Source organism: Numenius arquata, chromosome 12 (genome assembly GCF_964106895.1).
Source record: "Numenius arquata chromosome 12, bNumArq3.hap1.1, whole genome shotgun sequence".
NCBI classification, from domain to species: Eukaryota; Metazoa; Chordata; class Aves; order Charadriiformes; family Scolopacidae; genus Numenius; species Numenius arquata.
Genome location: NC_133587.1, coordinates 1,892,228 through 1,910,266, shown reverse-complemented (window position 1 = coordinate 1,910,266; position 18,039 = coordinate 1,892,228). Strand labels below are relative to the sequence as shown.

The window sequence follows — 18,039 nt, the reverse complement described above, 5'->3', positions numbered from 1 at the left end:
AACCAGGCAAGTGGGGAATGGGCTGCCGGGCCCTGCCCACGGTGGCCAGCGCAGAGACATCGCCCGGGCAGGAGCTCCGCAGGTCCCCTTTGTCACCCCTCCTCATTTTCAGCGCCCATGAGCATCGCCGAACCGCCGCGACGGCGTGTGACATCCCGCAGGGCTGGCGGGGGACGGATGATGGCTTCCCAGGAGGTTCTTGGTGCCAGGGCTGGGGGACAGGGGACACCAGCCTGTACCTGCAGAGGGACGGAGGCCTCCAGTCCCTCCCCGCTGCTCCCTGGGCCACGGGGCTGCTGCCGGGGATCCAGCTCCTCTGCCAAGGAGGTCTCCGGCTCCTCTGGCGCATGACAAATACATGTGCTAATTGCATTAGCGCTGGTTTCCGCCCTTCGCCCTGGCCAGGCTGTGATTGATGCAACTTTCTCCTTCATGTTCGGTGTTCAGGAGCTTAACAACAGGAACCGCACGCTATTAGAGTGGGCTGGATTAACATCTAATCAAGCAAAGAGAACAAACTGCCACGTGAAATGAGCTGGGAGAAAAACATTTTTTCTTTAAAGGAAGTTAAGCAGCACTTTTTCTTTAAAGACTGAAGAAGTTCGGCTTCGTCTCCCAATACAGGATGTACCGTTTGTACTTTGTGACTTGGAATGCTCTTAGTATCTGCATTTCTTGCCTGCATACAAACCGCTTTGAGTCCCACCTGTGGAGCTATCCTTCATCACGTCAGATGTACCAATTCAATAACTTCACCAGTCAGAGGTCAGACTGCCTTTGAAAAAAAAGTAATTCGGAGCTAAAATTAAAGTTATTATCTTCAAACTGGGCTCTCACTTGCTGCATTTCCAGCGGCGGAAACGGTTCCATTCAGAGATAAAGCAGAGAGCGAAGCTGGTATCTCCCCCCTCAGATCTGACTCTCCCCCTGCAAATTTTTAATTACATTTGATAGCTTTTGTTTGAAATCTCCAGGAGTAAGGGATTTCTCAGCAATGCAGGTCTATCTGCTTGTTGCACCCTCTAAGCACATGTCCCCACCAGCGCGTTAGTGCCTGCGCTCAAGGGAAAAAAGATTCAATAAGCAAAACTGCAGGAATCTCATTGAACCTGCCACGTGCACAAGTGTCACCTCCATCCCGAGCCCAGCAGCAGCCTATGGGCACTGGGCTGAGGACAGAGGGGACACTTGTCCCTGAGCTATGGGAGGGAGGACGCTGCCTGGGACACAGGCACCGGTGCCCTCACTAAGGGCTTTTGGGCAGCCAGGAGGATGGCACAGCAGACCCTGTGCTGGTGTCGGGGTGTCCACAGCTGCTCCTCTTCTGCTCCCCAGTGCAGTGGTTACTGATGTCCTTTCTGCTCACCCCTCTTCTCTCTCCTGCTCCTTTTTTGCCTGACTTCAATGAACTTTTCTTCTTCTTTTCCCTCTTGTGCCTGCTTGCAAGAATTTTCTCTGTTCGTGTTCTTTCAACAATTCCCATGTGCCAACGCCTCCGTATCCTTCCACCGCCCGCTGCTCCCCTGGGGTCGGTGCCAGCCGCAGCAGAGGGAGAAGAGAGGCCTGAGCCAGAGGGTTGAATCTCAGCTCAGCTCCACGGCAGCTCTTCCTCGTTAGAGACCATTCCCAGCGGAGAGAGCAAAGGAAGGAGGGACTCCAGTGGGGCAATCTGTCCCACGGGAAACTAGTTGTATCTCCAAGGCCGATCAGACACTACATTTCCCTTCCCTTCATTCATCTTCTCCCTTCTTCTCCTGCCCAACTCTTTGTATTAATGACGCATCCTCAACTTGGACAGCACACTGTTCTGGAGTCGTCGTTCAGACGCCGAGACAGGGCTGATTTGCGCGAGGCGCAGTGTGAGCCTAACGTGATGCTCCGCAGCTCAGGTGCCATCTGCTCCCACCTGTGAGCAGGGGGGGGGATTTGGTGGCACAGCGAGGGACGGGATGGAAAGCGGACGATGCGAGTGCCGTGCAGCACTGGGACAGGCACAAAAGGCGACGGCTGTGCTCCATCGGACACGCACATCATTTAGAGCTGGACAAAGCAGCAGGGGAAAGGCTGGTGAGAACAACCTGGGCCACAGGACACATGCAGACACAGGTCGTGCACGAGAAGCTGGTGGCTACTGGAGACAGAGTTAAGAAACATTTATAACATTGGTTTGAAATATTTACATTGTCCCCAAGAGGGAGAATGTGACAGGAGTAAAGAAGGAATAAATAACATAAAATGAAATACCTTACAGAGGATTCTGAAAAATTAATACAGGTAAGGGGCTAATCTCTAACTGGTGTGTCACCGTGCTGTACACCCGCCGAAGAGCTGGCTCGATATTCTTTAGCAAATACTGTTTAGAAGTCTGACAATCACTGCTATCATATTCAGTAGCAGCTACCACAGGCCTCTGAGGTTTTCCCACTGACAGTTTCCAGTGTAAATGCAGCTGTTGGCATACAAATGATTCAGTATCATGATTATTGATTACACTGGAGGCTGGTGGTATCTGAAGGTAGTTAGTCAAAGTCAACACAGTGAATTGTGTTAAATATGAATATTACTTATGCACTAATACCACTAATACAAATATACATTATCAATCAGTGACAGAGCCCTTAAGCAATAAGCATACAATGTCATGCCTAATTTGTGTGCTCTTAATTGTGATTAAAAGTTCAAATTAGAGTATTGTGACACAAATGGCTGGCATTACTCACTAGAACTTGGTTCAAAATACGGAGCTTTTGTATCCCTTAGTTTCCAGTACATTTTTTTGTCTCCTTGCACTTCAAATAACTCCTGCTCAGACTATAGCCCACCTGGTCTGCTCCAGCCGCTCCCGAGACATTATCTCATCAGGCTGATGCTGAAGGCATCCACAGTGTCTGGGACTGCACTAGGACTTGCTTCAGAGGTTCCCCATAATGCGCATTACTGTGAGCATCATAAGCAATGACAACTTACTGACACGCTTATGCCGATGCCTTTTGAAAACAGAGCTTGAAAAACGTCTTGGAAAACTAACCTGCCAATTTACTACCCCTTGGACTTGCCAGGCCGAACTGCAGCTTGATGTGAAACCGGTGTCTGGATCGGAAAAGACGTTCAGAGCCGTTAATGCTGTCATCGGTACAAAGGGGACTGTGGGAACGCCGCCAAATAAGGCCAAGAGAACTCATGCATGTTAAATGTTACTACCTGCTGAAACTTCTTTGGTGTGCAATAAACATTAAGGGCTGACTACAGGGGGAGATGCAGCCACACAAGGCGGGCAGCGGCGGTGGAGGACGTGCTGGTGCCCCAAGGCTCGTGCCCAGACGCGGGCACTAAGGACGCGGGAGCAGCTCCCACAGCATCCCCCAGTGTAACACGTCAGGTTCTGCACCATGGCGTGGGGCTGGCTGAGCACCTGCAAAGCCCTTCTCATTTTTCCCTGCTCGCATTTGCAGCTGACTCTGCGTCTGGGATGTCTGCGAGGTCCCTGGAGAGTTTCCAGGCTGGTTTGTAGCGCAGACGAGAAAACAGATGAGGCCAAAATCCAGCTGAAGTTGCGATCGCTGCCGTTGCACGCAGGCACGCTGGCACACACGGCACCTGGGCAGACACTGGGGTCCCAGGGGCACAGACACCTCAGCACGCACCGAGCTTGCAATGATCCTCCCGAAAAGCTCAAGAATGATCTTGAAAACACGGGAAGTTCTGCTGCAGAACTCCCAATCTAATTAGAAAAAAATCTGTTTCACCTTAGGGGAAAAGGTAGGTTTCATCAGACAAATGGCTTGCTAAATGCGGGCAGAGTTAAAACACTAGTATTTTAAAAATGGTAGTCCTGAAGCAATACAGATAATTATGCATAAGAAAATATGTGTTGAAAATGTGGGAGTTAATGAAACAGAACTCTTCATATATAGCCTCACAACACTTGCAAACTATATATTTTTTTTTTATAATTAGTTTTTAGATTACCTGGGAACAAAAGCAGCAAGGACAACACTTGACAGTGAGAGAGGTGCTGAAAAGACTTCATTCTGTCTAGGACTGCCGAAAACCTGAAGCTGTACAAATGCACCCCTCTGCAGCCCGAGCAGCACGCCCGTATTGGACAAGAAACCCATGTCTTACTGAGTGAAAAAAGCCCAGAGACCAGGGATGGAGCCCCACGGCTGCAGCGACTCCCTTCACCCCAGCTGAAGAGTTCAGCCACTAACCTGAGCTGAAGAAAACTCCGCAGCAGACGTCAAACCGATGTGAAGATGGCCACGCTCTGCAGTGCAGATCCAAGCCTACGCCGCAGTCACGGCTTTTCCAGCACTCAGAATAAGCCTGGCTCCCAGTCTGACTTTCCTTTCAATTAGAGACTCGACTATATGAAGTGGCATAAATTCATCGACTTCTCTGACACTTGCAAGAGCCGAGACTTTGACTGTATCTTCTTTCGGGAAGTTGGCCTAATTTCCTCCAGTTTCTCGTATTGCTTATTCCTACTATAAGTTTCTGCACTAGTGTTTGGGTCATTGCCTTGTCCACAGTCTATTTATAAATGCTTTGCAAAGGGTTTTTAAATGAACAATTGATGGTTCAATAAATCATCAGTCCATTGCTATTGAGGCTGAAGGATCTAAAGGTTGTTTCCAGCCATGACTTAAAATGTTCTCCATCACCTTCTCCTGTTCTGCTAACAATGGTTTTCCATCACTCACTGTTCCCGTCTATAAGGTCTCATAACATGCTTAGCAGTTATTCACTCTATAAACTACATCTTCCTGTAACCTTCGGAGTGGGAATACGCTCATTTACATGCGGATGTCACTAGTTCAAGGCTTCCATAAGGAACAGAAGGGGCTGGAAACCCTGCAGTGCGTACGAGTCAGAGGTACCCAGGCACCTTCACCAGGGCGAGAATTCAGTTTACTGAGTTCGCTGTAACCGGTAGGTTAAGTTCATTATTAGGGGGCACATGATTTGTTACTACGGAGGACAAATTCTTTTTCATCTTATGTTTTTGACTGAGAGTGTCTGATAGCAGACATCACAGTGGCTCCATCAAAAGCGTTAACTTGTGTGTTGTGTTATTGACTACACTGTTAGAATAACCCGGCACTTCTGAAACAATATCAACAAGGCTGAGATGACACACGCTCTCTCTCAAATATGCCTTTTTCAAAACCACCTCTCTTCGTATTTTCCTAGGCACAACAAACAAAATAATTGTTCTTGTTCACAGAGGATAAAATAATTTTTCTTCAGATCTTCTTTTACCCAGGGGAAATCTCTTTTTCCACCCAACTAAAGAGGTAATCTATTTTCTTTATCCTTCCACCCCAGTCCAGAAGCTGTGTCAACATGGTTAACTGGATACCTGATAAAGCTGACAGAATGTGCCTCTCCGTCGGCGCGGTTCGGAATATGGTGTCAGTGGAAGTGACCCGTACTGTTTCGCTGACGTTCCAGCATCCCGGGAACGGCTATTACAGCACCGATAGATGTGGCTAATGCTGACACAAAGCAATCCACGAAACAACCTCTCGCAACCACTCCAGGAGAGAACTAAAGCGCAGAGGCAGGGAGTGTTTGAAATTTCGCAGGGCTATCACACAAGATGCAACACATTTTTTTAGCAATTTGTGGGACTGTAGCTGCTGTGCAATTACGCCGTGCGATACAGGGGCTGGGATTTATATCCAAACATAATGGCCAATTACACTCTAAGTATTCTGCAGGTAGAGCATTTTATGAACCAGGATAGCGCGAGGCATCGCTTCCGAGTGTAATTAATCTTAATTAATTTCCTCATATTTAATATTAGCCTATCTGCATATTTAAAAACCTATCTGACACACCCCCATCATACTGCCTGAACATCTCCTAGTGATTTAAAATGAAAAATGACTATACCAATTATTGCATGTTTAGCTGCAGTAATGATCCTTAAATTAGTAATTTCCCAAGGCATGCGAACGTAGCGATTGGCTTCTCATGGCTTTGGGGGCTTCAGTCCACACATAAATTTGCAGCGTGAAGTTGGACCACTCTAAACAAATGACTCTGTGTCGGAAAAGGACTGGGACCCGGGCTCTGACTTTGAACAAAAGCCCTGGGTCTTCTCCACGCTGCACGGCCCTTCTTGAACCCAGCGGTTCTGGTTCAGTTTTGCTTTGAGCTCGTGAACGTAGATAAACCTCAAGATGTTTTATGCTTACATGGTAGGAAGCTCGCTCTTCCCTGTCCATCGGGCGAGTCACATACATCCTGCCAGACACGGGGTCAATACTGAAGACTTCCATGGGCGGCTGGTCGGCTCCCACTCCGGTGATGCTGTACCTGATATGGATCTCTTTGTCCTTATCGGAGCGAATCTGGATGAAATAACAAAGACGGCGATCGATAAGTTTTGGACAAAAGCCATATGGATGTTTAAACAACTTTAAAGATCTGAGCCTGAAAGCTGCATAAATGTACTACGGCTGTCAATTTTGACAAGGGAGCTGCACGCCAAAGGTTTGGGGAAAAGCCAGGAAAAGCGTATTCCATGTATTTTCAGCTATTTTTCTCCTCTTTTATTCATGACGATTCTCTAGGAATCATTGAAATTCTGACTTTCTGCCTTAGATGTGGAAGAATTCACATGCACAAAAAAAAGCTGTTTACACGTTATTGAAACCTTAGGCTCCTGAAAGTGTCCAAATCGTTCAGCTCCACCCGGAGTCTCCCAGCCATTAATCACTTCTGAACACGCTCTCTGCAAGCTCCCACACCACTGTCTCCGTCCCTGTGACTGTACACACGGATATTCCCATCGAATTTGAAGAAAGAGGCTGTTTGTCCCTTTCTCCAGCCCCACCGGCTCCTGAAGGCGAGGCTGGGAATGCCCAGTGGGATGTTACCGTTTCATTCGCCTGTTTGTTGAGGAAAAGTGTGTTGGGCACATTGCTTCTGCAACACCTTCCCACCCAGACCCTGAGAACAGCACCACAAAGCGAACGCAGCACGAGGAGTTACACGAACCCGGGATACAGAGCTGAGAAAATAAAGAAGGGAGGTTAATATGTTGTCCTAGCAACCCTGACTATCTCTTTAAATCCAAATTTAATTTTCTGATCAAATGCTGAAAGAAGTTCTTGCAACAGCACGACTATTCCTGAAAGAAAGTGCAAGGTACAAATAAATTACCACCCCCCCGCACCATCACAAACTGTCTTGGCAGTGTAAAAGCGACGTGCATAAATTTTTCTCTAACAGGTCTATGAATACAACGAAGCAGTGGGTAGATAATAGAAATCTCGTAGCCGAGTGCGTTTCAGCATCTCTGCTCCAGCAGCTGCGCGCTCGGAAGAGCCTGAGCGGCCTCAGTGGGGTGCAGGAGGCCCCCGTGCCCCCCCAAACAGCCCCATTTTGGGGAGTGAAGGTGGGTTCCCATGGGAAGAGGAGAAGGACCTGGGATGGGGCTGCTCTTGCACTCCTCCCGCATGTGACCCACCGCCATCCCCTCCTCTCCCGAGGCGGGAGGTGACAAGATGCCGAAGGTGTCGGAGCAGAGCGAGATGAGATGCCCTGGCTCCGAGAATCTCCGCTGCTGCCTCTGTCCAGATCATTACCCAGTTTGTACACTGCTTTCCTTGTGCTGCCTCCCCCAGATCGTCTGCTCCCGTTAAGGGCTAATAATGTCAGTTATTACGAGCCGCTGCCAGGATTGATTCGTGCTGCACCTCCACTTCTGGAGCTGAAGGTCAGGGAAGAGAGACAGTTTCATCTGTCTTTTCTCTACAGGATTCACTGCTTGTTTAGGCTATTAGCACCAAGGAAAACTGATTGGACTGACACAGGCATAATCACTTAAAAGAGGTACTGGGGACATTGTGACAGTGTCCTCACACTGCACACAACGGCTTACCCGGGTTTTTGTGTGCCTAGTGGGTATTTGTAACAGGGACCCAGGTAGACAGGTATGAATCCAATTTCCATTAGCAAATCCGAGGGTGAAAAACACTATATTAAAATCAAGCTTTTCTTGCACAACTGTGGTTTTAATGATGGCAACCGACTCAACGGTTCAATAACTCAGTCCACAGTCCCTGTTTTCAGAAAGTCAGCTCTCAGCCTGCCAGGTGGAAAGGGCTGAAAATGGAATTTATGTGAACGCCTGTGCAAATGTAAAGCTCACGTCAGGGAGTTCAAGCTCCAACCCACCACGTACACATTTATAGCTAGGCTTTAGGTAAGTGAAAATGCAGGAAGCCAGGGCTGGACCTCTCTGAGCCAGTGTGGGCTTCCCATTTAGAGATTAAAAAGGCTGAGGTGGGACGCGCAGTTGCGTGTCTGTCTCCATCAGTGTGTGTCCGCACAGCTCCAAAGGACCTCTAAGGTGTCAGAATCAAACCAGCCCTTCACCCTTAGTTTTTCCTTAACGAAGGCAGAAGAAAAAAACCCAAAAAACCAAACCAAACCCAAGGTATCCTCACTTTTCCTGCCCTTCTGCTCACTGGAGCAGGGAGCCGCGAGGGTGTCCCCGTCCCCAGCCCAACCATGGCTGTAGCTCGAGCAGAAGCACCGAACAGCAAAACCAGGCTCCTCCAAGGAACCGCAAGGGCAACGATTTTAACCCGAATCATGGAAGGGGAGAGTCTGTCAGTTCTTCGTGGACATTTTTCTGCTCTATTTCCTGTTGCATATAGTACCCAGATCCCGTTGTGATAGAAGCATTAGAAATGCATAGAGAGAGCCAGAAACAGGGAAAAGGAGGTGGATTTAAATATTCAGTGCTAAAGGCACTATATTTTATTTTCAGGAAACGCAGATAAACAGAAGCTCTCTAAGAAAGCTATGTACAGTTTAATAAAGTGTATGCTATAGGATGTCCTTGCAGCACTTTTATTAGCATTAATAGGGTCTAAGCTGTCTGTATGTAAATCATTGCAGATCTAGGAGATGAAATACATCGTAAGACCCACATGACTTACCCAATTATACCAAGAAAAATCCATGAGCTAATTATATTGTGCTGAGCAAAACAAAGATAGGGGAAAATATGTTGCAAATCTTCAGCAATGACTCATTATTTGTTGTTAATTGCCATCACCCAACAATGGTTTGCCTGTTACCTGCATTTAATTCCATTTCCAGTACGAACACAAGGATGTGAAGTGTTCAGAAAAAATCACGTAAGAAGTAGCACTTGTCAGAGAAAGTTGCAAAGACCACTGACAACGAAGCAGAGCACGTATTACTACCAGGGAGATATTCATCGCACAAAGGCACACGCTTTTTATATTGGAACGTGTAATTTTAGCACTCTTAATGAGATTTAAAAAAGACTTTTTTTTTTATTTTACAGTAATCCTGTAACATTTTGACCAAAGGTTTCATTTGCATAATTCCCAGGGTGCAATTCAGTAAATCTTGTTGAGAAGTTAAGAACATTATCTGAGTACAATGTAAGGTTTACTTCTTTTGTTGAAGCCGTTCCTGGAGCAGTTTACCATAATAATAATAATAATAATGATGAAAAAACCTCTATTCCCAAGGAACTCACTTGATCTAGAGAAAAAAATTACTGGATGGGGGAATTTACTGGCTCAGGAGAGAGTTGCTTTTCCATTCATTTATGCCTGGGAAGTGAGAAGATGATAACATATCCCTATGATAATCTTCTCACTGGAGAACATACACATGAATTTTTTTTTCATTTCTCTTTCCTTTTATAATGCAGCCGAGAGTTGTGCAGGTTCTGGACTCCAGAACAGATGGCAGAAGGATAGTTTTCCCTACCTGAATTTATAAATTTTTAACCCCGAGAACCCTCAGAGCTTTGAGCTTCTCCAGCGCTGGGCACGGTACAGCCCTGTGTAGGGTGACGTGAGCAAGATGAATGACGATGGCTGAAGTCTGTCACAAGAGAAATTTGCTTGTAAAGCAGGTTTTACTCTCTAAAAAAGCCCTCTGGGATGGAGCTCAGAGTGGGTTGTACATTGGTGAAGGAAAATGCCCCTGACTCAGCTCTCATTTCTTTAGAGAATCCCAGGACCAGGAGAAATCACTGCGATTTCACAGATGGGTATTTTTCCACTCCAGGTTCTGATATAATAACTGAAACATGTGAAAATGAACATTGCAACCCTTGAGATAATAAAGAGCTAAGCCCTTCAGATCCGGCTGTCTCCTTTGTAGCAATCTCACATTTAGATGGGATTGAAAAGCAGCCCATGGTTGTGACACAGCACCGCATCCCTCTTCCGCAGATAAAATCTTAGGGTTCGTGCACCTCCATCAGGATTTACTGGGTAGCTAAACTGGCCCTGCAGGTTTTACTGGTCAGCAAAATTTCAATTGACGAGCTCCTTTGAGGCACCAGATTTTATCACTCTGTTTTGCTGCCATTGATCCATACCCTTCGTGTGCCCGTAGCACTTCCATCTCCCGCTGCAGGGTACTGAGTTTACAAACCCTCTCATCCCTGCAGATGACAAGAGGAACCACGGATCCCCGTGACTCTCCTGTGCCAGGAGCAGAGGGAACGCAGACTATGGAAAGCTGTACGGTCAGCAGGCTGGAGGACACCTGTGAGCCCATAAATTACACAGTTTTTGGAGCACGACATTGCCAGAAAAAAAGCAGCCCAAAGGAGTTTGTTTAGACATCAGCAAAGGAAATGCCTGGAAGCCTAGGAAATCAGGTGTGTAAGGAAAGGCTGAAGAAACAAGGACAACTGAGCCTACAGAAGGAAGACGGGACTTTAACAATAGTATTTCTGTACCTATTGAACTGTATTTAGAGGATTTCACTGCGCCATCCACGGTCTAGGTTCTGTGCATCACCATGTGATGGGACTTGTTAAATGCCTGGGAACGTACCCAGAGAAAGCAAAGCAGACACTTTATACCCTGTTGCATTTTCTAGCCGCAGAGCAAACCAGAAAATAAATTTCCTTTGAAGTTCCCTGACTTGCTCTATAACATATGGAGTTAAAAACGCTCTTCAAAAAACACTTAGTCTCCCAAATCTCCCATAGAATACTACGCAACATTTGCACTAACATGACCTGGGGAGACTTAGACTTGATTTTTTTTGTTTTATAAAACCCATTATAATTATTAATGAACACATAAAATAATGTAAATGATAAGCAGTAAGTATCTTTTATTATTAAGCTCTTAGCTATTTTGCCCATTAAGAAAACCAAATTAAAATAATTGAAGACTATAATCTGTCATGCATTCAAAATGGTCCATAGAAATTCAGACAGGGAAACATATTCAAAGTCTTTAAATGAGCACACTTAAGAGTCAGTCTAAGCATTCCAGGATTGGCTCATTAATTTTAGTGGAAATATTTTAATTCAGCTACCCTTACTGCTTATTGAAATCCTTGCTAAGGACTTACTTATTTATTTTTAACTGAATCTGCAATATGTTTAAGACTCATTTGTTTAGAAGTTCTTAACTCTTATTTCACAGTTGTTTTAGAAGCCAGTAAAGAGACACACCTCTAGCCCTGTATTTCCAAACAAATTACTGCGTGTTCCTAAAAGAACCACACATGCTTTCCATAAATAGATGCAAAAGTCAAACGGACAGAGAAAAATTAAGAGATTTGGAGACCCAAGCAGGTTAAGGTGATATTTATTAACCTCCGTCCCCTTCTATCATACTTGCCAATGCTCCCAAAAGGAAAAAAAAGAAAACAGGAGATCCTCTGAAACACTTCAGCTGTCTTTTGAGAAAACCATCTATTCTACACCTTAGAGAGGATGCTTTGGCATGGCAAGGGCAGCTCCCATGTTTGAATAACACGAACGGTTCCACGAACTGCAACGCTGGGCTCCACAGCCGCCTGCAAGTCTGTACCCACCACTGGACAAAAGGACCATCAGGTGAGCTCAGTCTCCCGCGGCGGCAGCGTTTGCAGACAAGGTTAAGTAGGAAAAGATCTCCATTGGCAAATAAAGAAAGGATGGAAACGCACATTTGTAATTTTGGATTTCTTTCTTCCCTCAACAGGGTCTGGTTTCACCTCATACATAACTTTCCAAAAACTCTGTATCTGGTCCAGCCAGATAAACAGAAGACAAGCCACCCTTTCCAGCCTGAAATCCATCCTCCTGTCTTGAATGCGTAAGTACACATCAAATTTCCCGTAAGAAGTGGTTTTTCTCTTTCTACATATCGTGGAGAGAGAACCAAGGACTACGCTTAGACTAGACGCCTGATTTTCAAACGGTTGAGATTCACTGTGATGAATGCCATTCTTCCTGCTGTTACAAACAGCATTTAGCTACTACCACTACTGCTCTGCAAGAGCTTACCTTTCCTCCTCTTCTTTAAAATACAAACCCAAGGCCACACCGTAAAAATGTTCCCTTTGTCCCAATGGCTGGATGTCTCATGTCAGGTCAAATCTTCCTCTGCTCCAGTCGAAATCTGCGCAAAGTGATTTATAATGTATTTATTTTGATGATAAATCAGAGCAAAACTCAGATGTCGGAGATATTAAAGCTGTCATTTAAGTTATTGATGTAACTGATGATGCAGCCTGCGTTAGGGAAAGAAATGAAACTACAGAATGTTTGAACCCAGAAGAGGAGAAGGTCTCACGCGTGTCCCGCTCTGTGCCTGCAGAGGACCCTTCCCCGGCAGCTCCCCTGCTCTTAGCCCGAGGAGTTGGGCTCCTCTGCCCTGCCCCTCAGTGCTTGGCTGAGACGCTTCACCACATGTTCAGTCCCTAAAAGATCCCAGCATTTCACAGCTCCTTTGGCTTCCGCACAGCTCCCTCTGTCCAAGGGCCATCCTCCAGCACAGCAGCTCCTTCAGGCCAATTACGTCCACGTGGATGTGTTTCTCCAGAGCTTCTCCTATGCCCATCAATAGCTTTGACAGTCTTCACTCCCTCTCTCCCCTTCCAAGTTTTTTTTTTTAATTGTTTATCAGGATTTTTCTCCTCTACCTGGATGAAAATGTAACATTGAGCAGATGGAGAACAGGAGAATATAATTCAGGCTCAATGAGGAGACCGTAATGCAGCGGGAAGGAAGACTTTCTCCCTGCGATTCTGGCCAATAACCATGTGTGACCCCATGCGAAAGTACAGGATGAAAACAAACTTGTCAGACTCATGGTCCAATTCAGAACTACCATTATTCTGCTTGGGATGAAAGCAAAATAACCACCTCTTTGCCTAAGAAAACGAATTTCATACAGGATCAGATGAGACGCTACAAGCACAGAATACCTGGGGCGCAGCAGCGCAGCCAGGCTCAGGATCTGCCGCGTTTTACCTTCACCCTCCTACCTGCTGAAACAGCAAAGGGTTTATGTTCTAGCATGAGCTGTCTGGACAGAAGAAGACGGAGCTCTGCCGGATTTGTGGGGCCAGCCTGCGCTCTGCGTAACTCTCCAGTTGGGCCAAAGTTTCCGAGCGGTGCCTTGGGACCGACCGCGGAGGAGGCGACGGCAGCCCTGCCAGGTCTCCGTCTTCAGCGGTGAAAACTCAGTAAATTGCAATTTGTTGCATGGTCTTCATGATTAAATAATTAAGCAATTTTCATTACTTGCTATTATGAAGGTCAAGAAGCTAATGTGCCTCTATCAGGAACTGGCCAATGCTAATGGATCTTCCACATCTAACGGTAATTGATACGGCAGAGGAATTTCTAAAGCAACACGTGCCTTTCTTCAGGCCTTTTGCAGCCAGTTCAGTTTTTAAGTGGAAACGCTTCAGGCTGTAGCAAGGTGAGCGAGAGGGAGGAGAGCAGCTCTGATGGGAAGAGAAGATTATTATGGATCAGCAGAATATCACCACGTGACGAACGCCTTATCACTGCCAGAACGTTGATAGCAGAAGCAACAAGACTCGGTTTTACTGCTCTTTTTCTTATCTCTCTTACAAGAGAGCAGATCCTTCAGCGCGGTGACTGAAGGCCTCCCAGCGGAGTGGCGTGTGCTGCTGTTGGGTGAGTTTTGGCCCTGAAGATCCGAGGCTGGTTCACACCGTGCAAGATGCAAGGGGCTGATATTAACTCACCGGGATTTGAAGCAGATGCACAAGCCCTGCTCTGCTGCAGGGGATGCTCCGTGACAAAAGGTCAAAGAAAATACCTCCGAGAGTTCAAAACACGCCGTTCTTATTCCGGTGCTGGAGGAGCTGCGACAGGCAAGAGAAGATCTTCCTTCATAATCTATTTATGAAGGGCTACACGCAGCCATCCTCACGTAGGGCTCCATCCTGCAGCTCCCTCTCGGAGCTGACCCACTGCTGTCTGCTGTGGCTACGCCTACACGAAGACCAAGTCAAGAAAAACACATCATGGTAGTGGGAATTTGTCCTTGTTTCTTTTTGAAGTGTGTCTGTGCCGAAGCCTTACGTGACGTCTGCCACAAAGCCAGGCTGGCAAAGAGAATCCAGCACCTTTCTGGGTAAAATCAGTGCAGAAGATAAACAAGGGCAGCAAACCCTGACCCGCAGAGGAGTAACCAGATCACTGTAACTAACGATCGAAGCCCTCAGCTGGTATAAATCAGTGCGGACTCACTGGCTTCAAACAGAGGCATGCTAATTTATTTCACCTGAAAATCCAGTCCATGGCATTTAAAAATTAAGCTGCACAGCAGAAGAACAAGTGAAGAACGATCTTTGTGCGATGGCATGCAGCAATTTAACCCGGGCAGGATTCCTCTCGGGAGGACAGTGAGCTCGGACACAGGGAAAAAGCATTCAGTGGGCAACAAACACCCTTGCGTTCTCATGATGGGAGTTTTTCCCAGACTCAAAGGATATAATTGGTTTCAGTATGACCTTCGCTTTTGGAATGAGCTCTGGCTTTCCCAATCATATATGGCCATGCGTTGAATTCACATTTTGTACGACACCTACAGATATTACGGATCCTGGAGAGGTGGTGCTGTGGCATGATTGCAAGTCTCAGCAGAATATTAAGCTTTTGGACCTGTCTGCAAATACCTAACAATAGGAAACAACGATAAAACCCTCTAATGTTACACTTTGGAGAACAAAATCTGCTGAGGCTCATGTTCGAGACAGGACTTTGGGATGCTTGCAGAGCAGGATTTAAAGCTCTGCAGTTCTCAAAGTCTCTCTAATAAGTTTAATTATAGGAAAAGCAAACCCATTTGTTTGTTCTGTGGGATAGATTACATGGCACAGAGCATACAGAAGTTATTTCAATGGTCAGTAAAGGGAACCACCAACTGCGAGGAGACAGAAAACGATGTTCTCCCTATGCACGCCAGGAGCAATGCCGACGGGCACCACTGCAGGTCCAGACCCGACGGTCCTTATGTGTCCCTTCCAACCCGAGATACTCAATGATTCTATGATTTACTGTCCACTGAACAAAGCCAGCGTGAGATGACTTTAGTCCTGGGGCTCATCCTCGTATTTTATGCAAAGAAAATATCGGATCATCTATAACTTTTCCCTGAAGGCCAAACGCCCACGGATGGATACACACGCCGGGAGATGCAGCACCATGCCCACAGGTACATGCTTGGTGTCCAGGTGTCTGGCTACACACACCAAGCACAGCTCCCCGCGCAAAAATGCCGAAGACCAGCAGCATCCCCCACCACACACCAGTGCCGAGCCCCCCAGAGCCTCCCCCGCTGCCACCTCCTCTCCCCGGCTCAGGGCTGACCCCAGGGTCCCCCAGCAGCAGCGGCTCCCACACCGTCCCCCCTGGCCTGGGTGTCCTCAAACACCCACCCTTTCTGCAAATCTGCTCCCTGCACCGGGGACGGGAGATCGCCTTCTCGGAAAGTTGAGACCGAGCTGAACTCGGCTCATTTGAAACAAATTCACAGGGCTGAATTTTTGGCAAGCTTTTCTTTCATTAACTGGACTTCTAGATCTGAGACCCCTGCTTACTTTGACTTGAATTCACATTAGACTTATTCGTAGGACTTACTGATGTGCTTCCTGTCCACACGCTTTTCACGCAAGAGACAGACAGGCCTGCTCGAGGACATGGTGCCATATATTAAAAAAAAAAAAAAAAAAAAAAAAAAAAAAAAAAAAAGCAGTAATTTCTGAGATGTTTTAGAGCCTTTTTACATCTCAATTCCATTTATGGCACGTCCTGTTTTTGAATTTAACCCTCCAAAGCCTGTAGGATCCTCAAAAGTCACAAGCACGGGCTCAGCCAAAGCTTCGCACCCTCCAAAGCCCCCGATGACAGCGGCTGCGTTCACGTAGGCAGTTCGCTTGCAGAAGGCTCAAACCCACCGCAGAGTAGCCCGGAGCTTGAGCAACACTCCAAAGACCATTTCTAGGATCTCGGGCTGCTCACAACGAGAAGCGTGCCTATCACTAATGATTTACAGGGGGGACACGATCATTTGCTGATGCCTTTTGCCTTCCCAAGCCCCTCCCCGCTCGGTGCAAAGCGCTCGTGCCCACTTTTTGTGCAAACCCGCAGCTTGGGGGACTCGGAGCCCAGTTTGACCTGGGATGCTGGCGCTCGACCACCTTTTTGATTGCGGATACTCTGTCAAACACACCGAATTCCTTGTTTAATTTTCTTTTTTTTTTTTTGCAGTATTATTAATTGATAATTTAATTTCCGATCTGGTGAATTACATGCAATTCCTTCACCATCAGTTAAATGACAAGTTTAGAGCAGAATAGTTTAGGTAAGCAGATTGTCAGTGCTTATGGCTGTAAGACATAATTATGTACAGCCAACTGTGTAACGCGCTTGAAAAAATTATAAGCCTAGGCACAGAAATTAAAATTATTTCAAGATGAAGTTGTACAAATACAGCTGCAAAAAGCTGCAAAATCCTATTAATTTATTCCAACTGTAGTGGGTAGTGCAGTGGGGTTCCACCCCCGCCGCCCTGCCGGAGAAAGTTTAACTATAACACGCAACGAATCAAAGGCTGGATGTTTAAATCTAAACATGGCTCCAAAAAACTATTTTAGCTATTATTTATGTACTCATAAACTTCTGGGCATCAGCTGGTAACTTGGCATGACGACTCCTCCACGTGTCAGGGCAAACATTAAACGCTAAATTACCATATGTCAGCTCAGGGTCGTTAATAATTCTACCACATCTTGGACAACTTGAAGGCTTTTCTGAAACTGCTGTCAAACCGAATCTTTCCTTCGATCAATAAAGCAGCACAATGAAATACGCTGTTTGTGGTGTCTGAAAGAATAGATTAGCAAAATACTGTAAATGCAACTGGCAGGGTCTAACTCCGTTTCTCAACTGGAGATCCCCAATACGTGTATCGATACCTTCAATGGGGGGACCCACACCGGGGAATGGCACGTGTCTGTCCTGTTACGGGCACCTCTGGTTTGTCACCGGCCCCCCCGGCCAGCCCCAGGGCCGCGTGTTACCCGCACATCTAACCGGCAGCAGTTAATTAGGGGAGCAGTGTTTGTTCCGCACCGCTGGGTCCATCAATCGCAGCCGGAGGAGTCAAATCGAGAAAGACTGTGAGCATAGAGAACCCATCCGGCCTTCCGCCTGTTTTCCAGGCTGTGTGTAATAAAGATATCTCTGGCAATACCGAGAGCAGGACCAGCAGCAAGCTCTGGGAACAGCCAAATACAGTGGGAAATGCAGAAATCTCCACGCTGGGCTTTATTTAAAGGGGTACTACCAACCCCAAATCGCGCTTGTGCTGCCACTTGTACTCTCAGTCAAGTACGGCGACAACTAACACCCGCTACTACGGGGGTAAAACCAACTGGAAGGAAACGTTATTTCCTCCGTGCATGTGACAGCATCAGTGACACATTTTGAGATACTCAACACCAGCAAATCGGGGCCAGATCCTCAGAGCAACCGCGTTCCTGCCAAAGCACCTGAAACAAAAGTCAAATTATTTCTAAGGCTCGTCACACATCTTACTATGAATAAGCAGAAAATCTAGCCCTGGCTGCCCGTGGTGCAGCCCCAGGTTGGGTGTAGCCCCTGTAGGAGCCCTAGAAAGGATTTTTACTGAACACTGAAAGCAAAGGTGTTGCATTGCCAGCGGTTTCCCTACGCAGCACCAGCCTGGTCCTCCCCCCCGG

The 18,039-nt window shown here is 46.7% G+C and overlaps 1 protein-coding gene across 1 annotated transcript in view; it reads right to left on the bottom strand.

The window, feature by feature from the left end:
* CDH4 (cadherin 4) overlaps positions 1–18,039 on the bottom strand; it is a 433,033-nt gene that overhangs the window by 88,732 nt on the left and 326,262 nt on the right. The window contains exon 5 of the mRNA XM_074157675.1: positions 6,204–6,359. Coding sequence (XP_074013776.1) covers positions 6,204–6,359 — 156 coding nt within the window. The remainder of the gene's footprint in view (positions 1–6,203; positions 6,360–18,039) is intronic.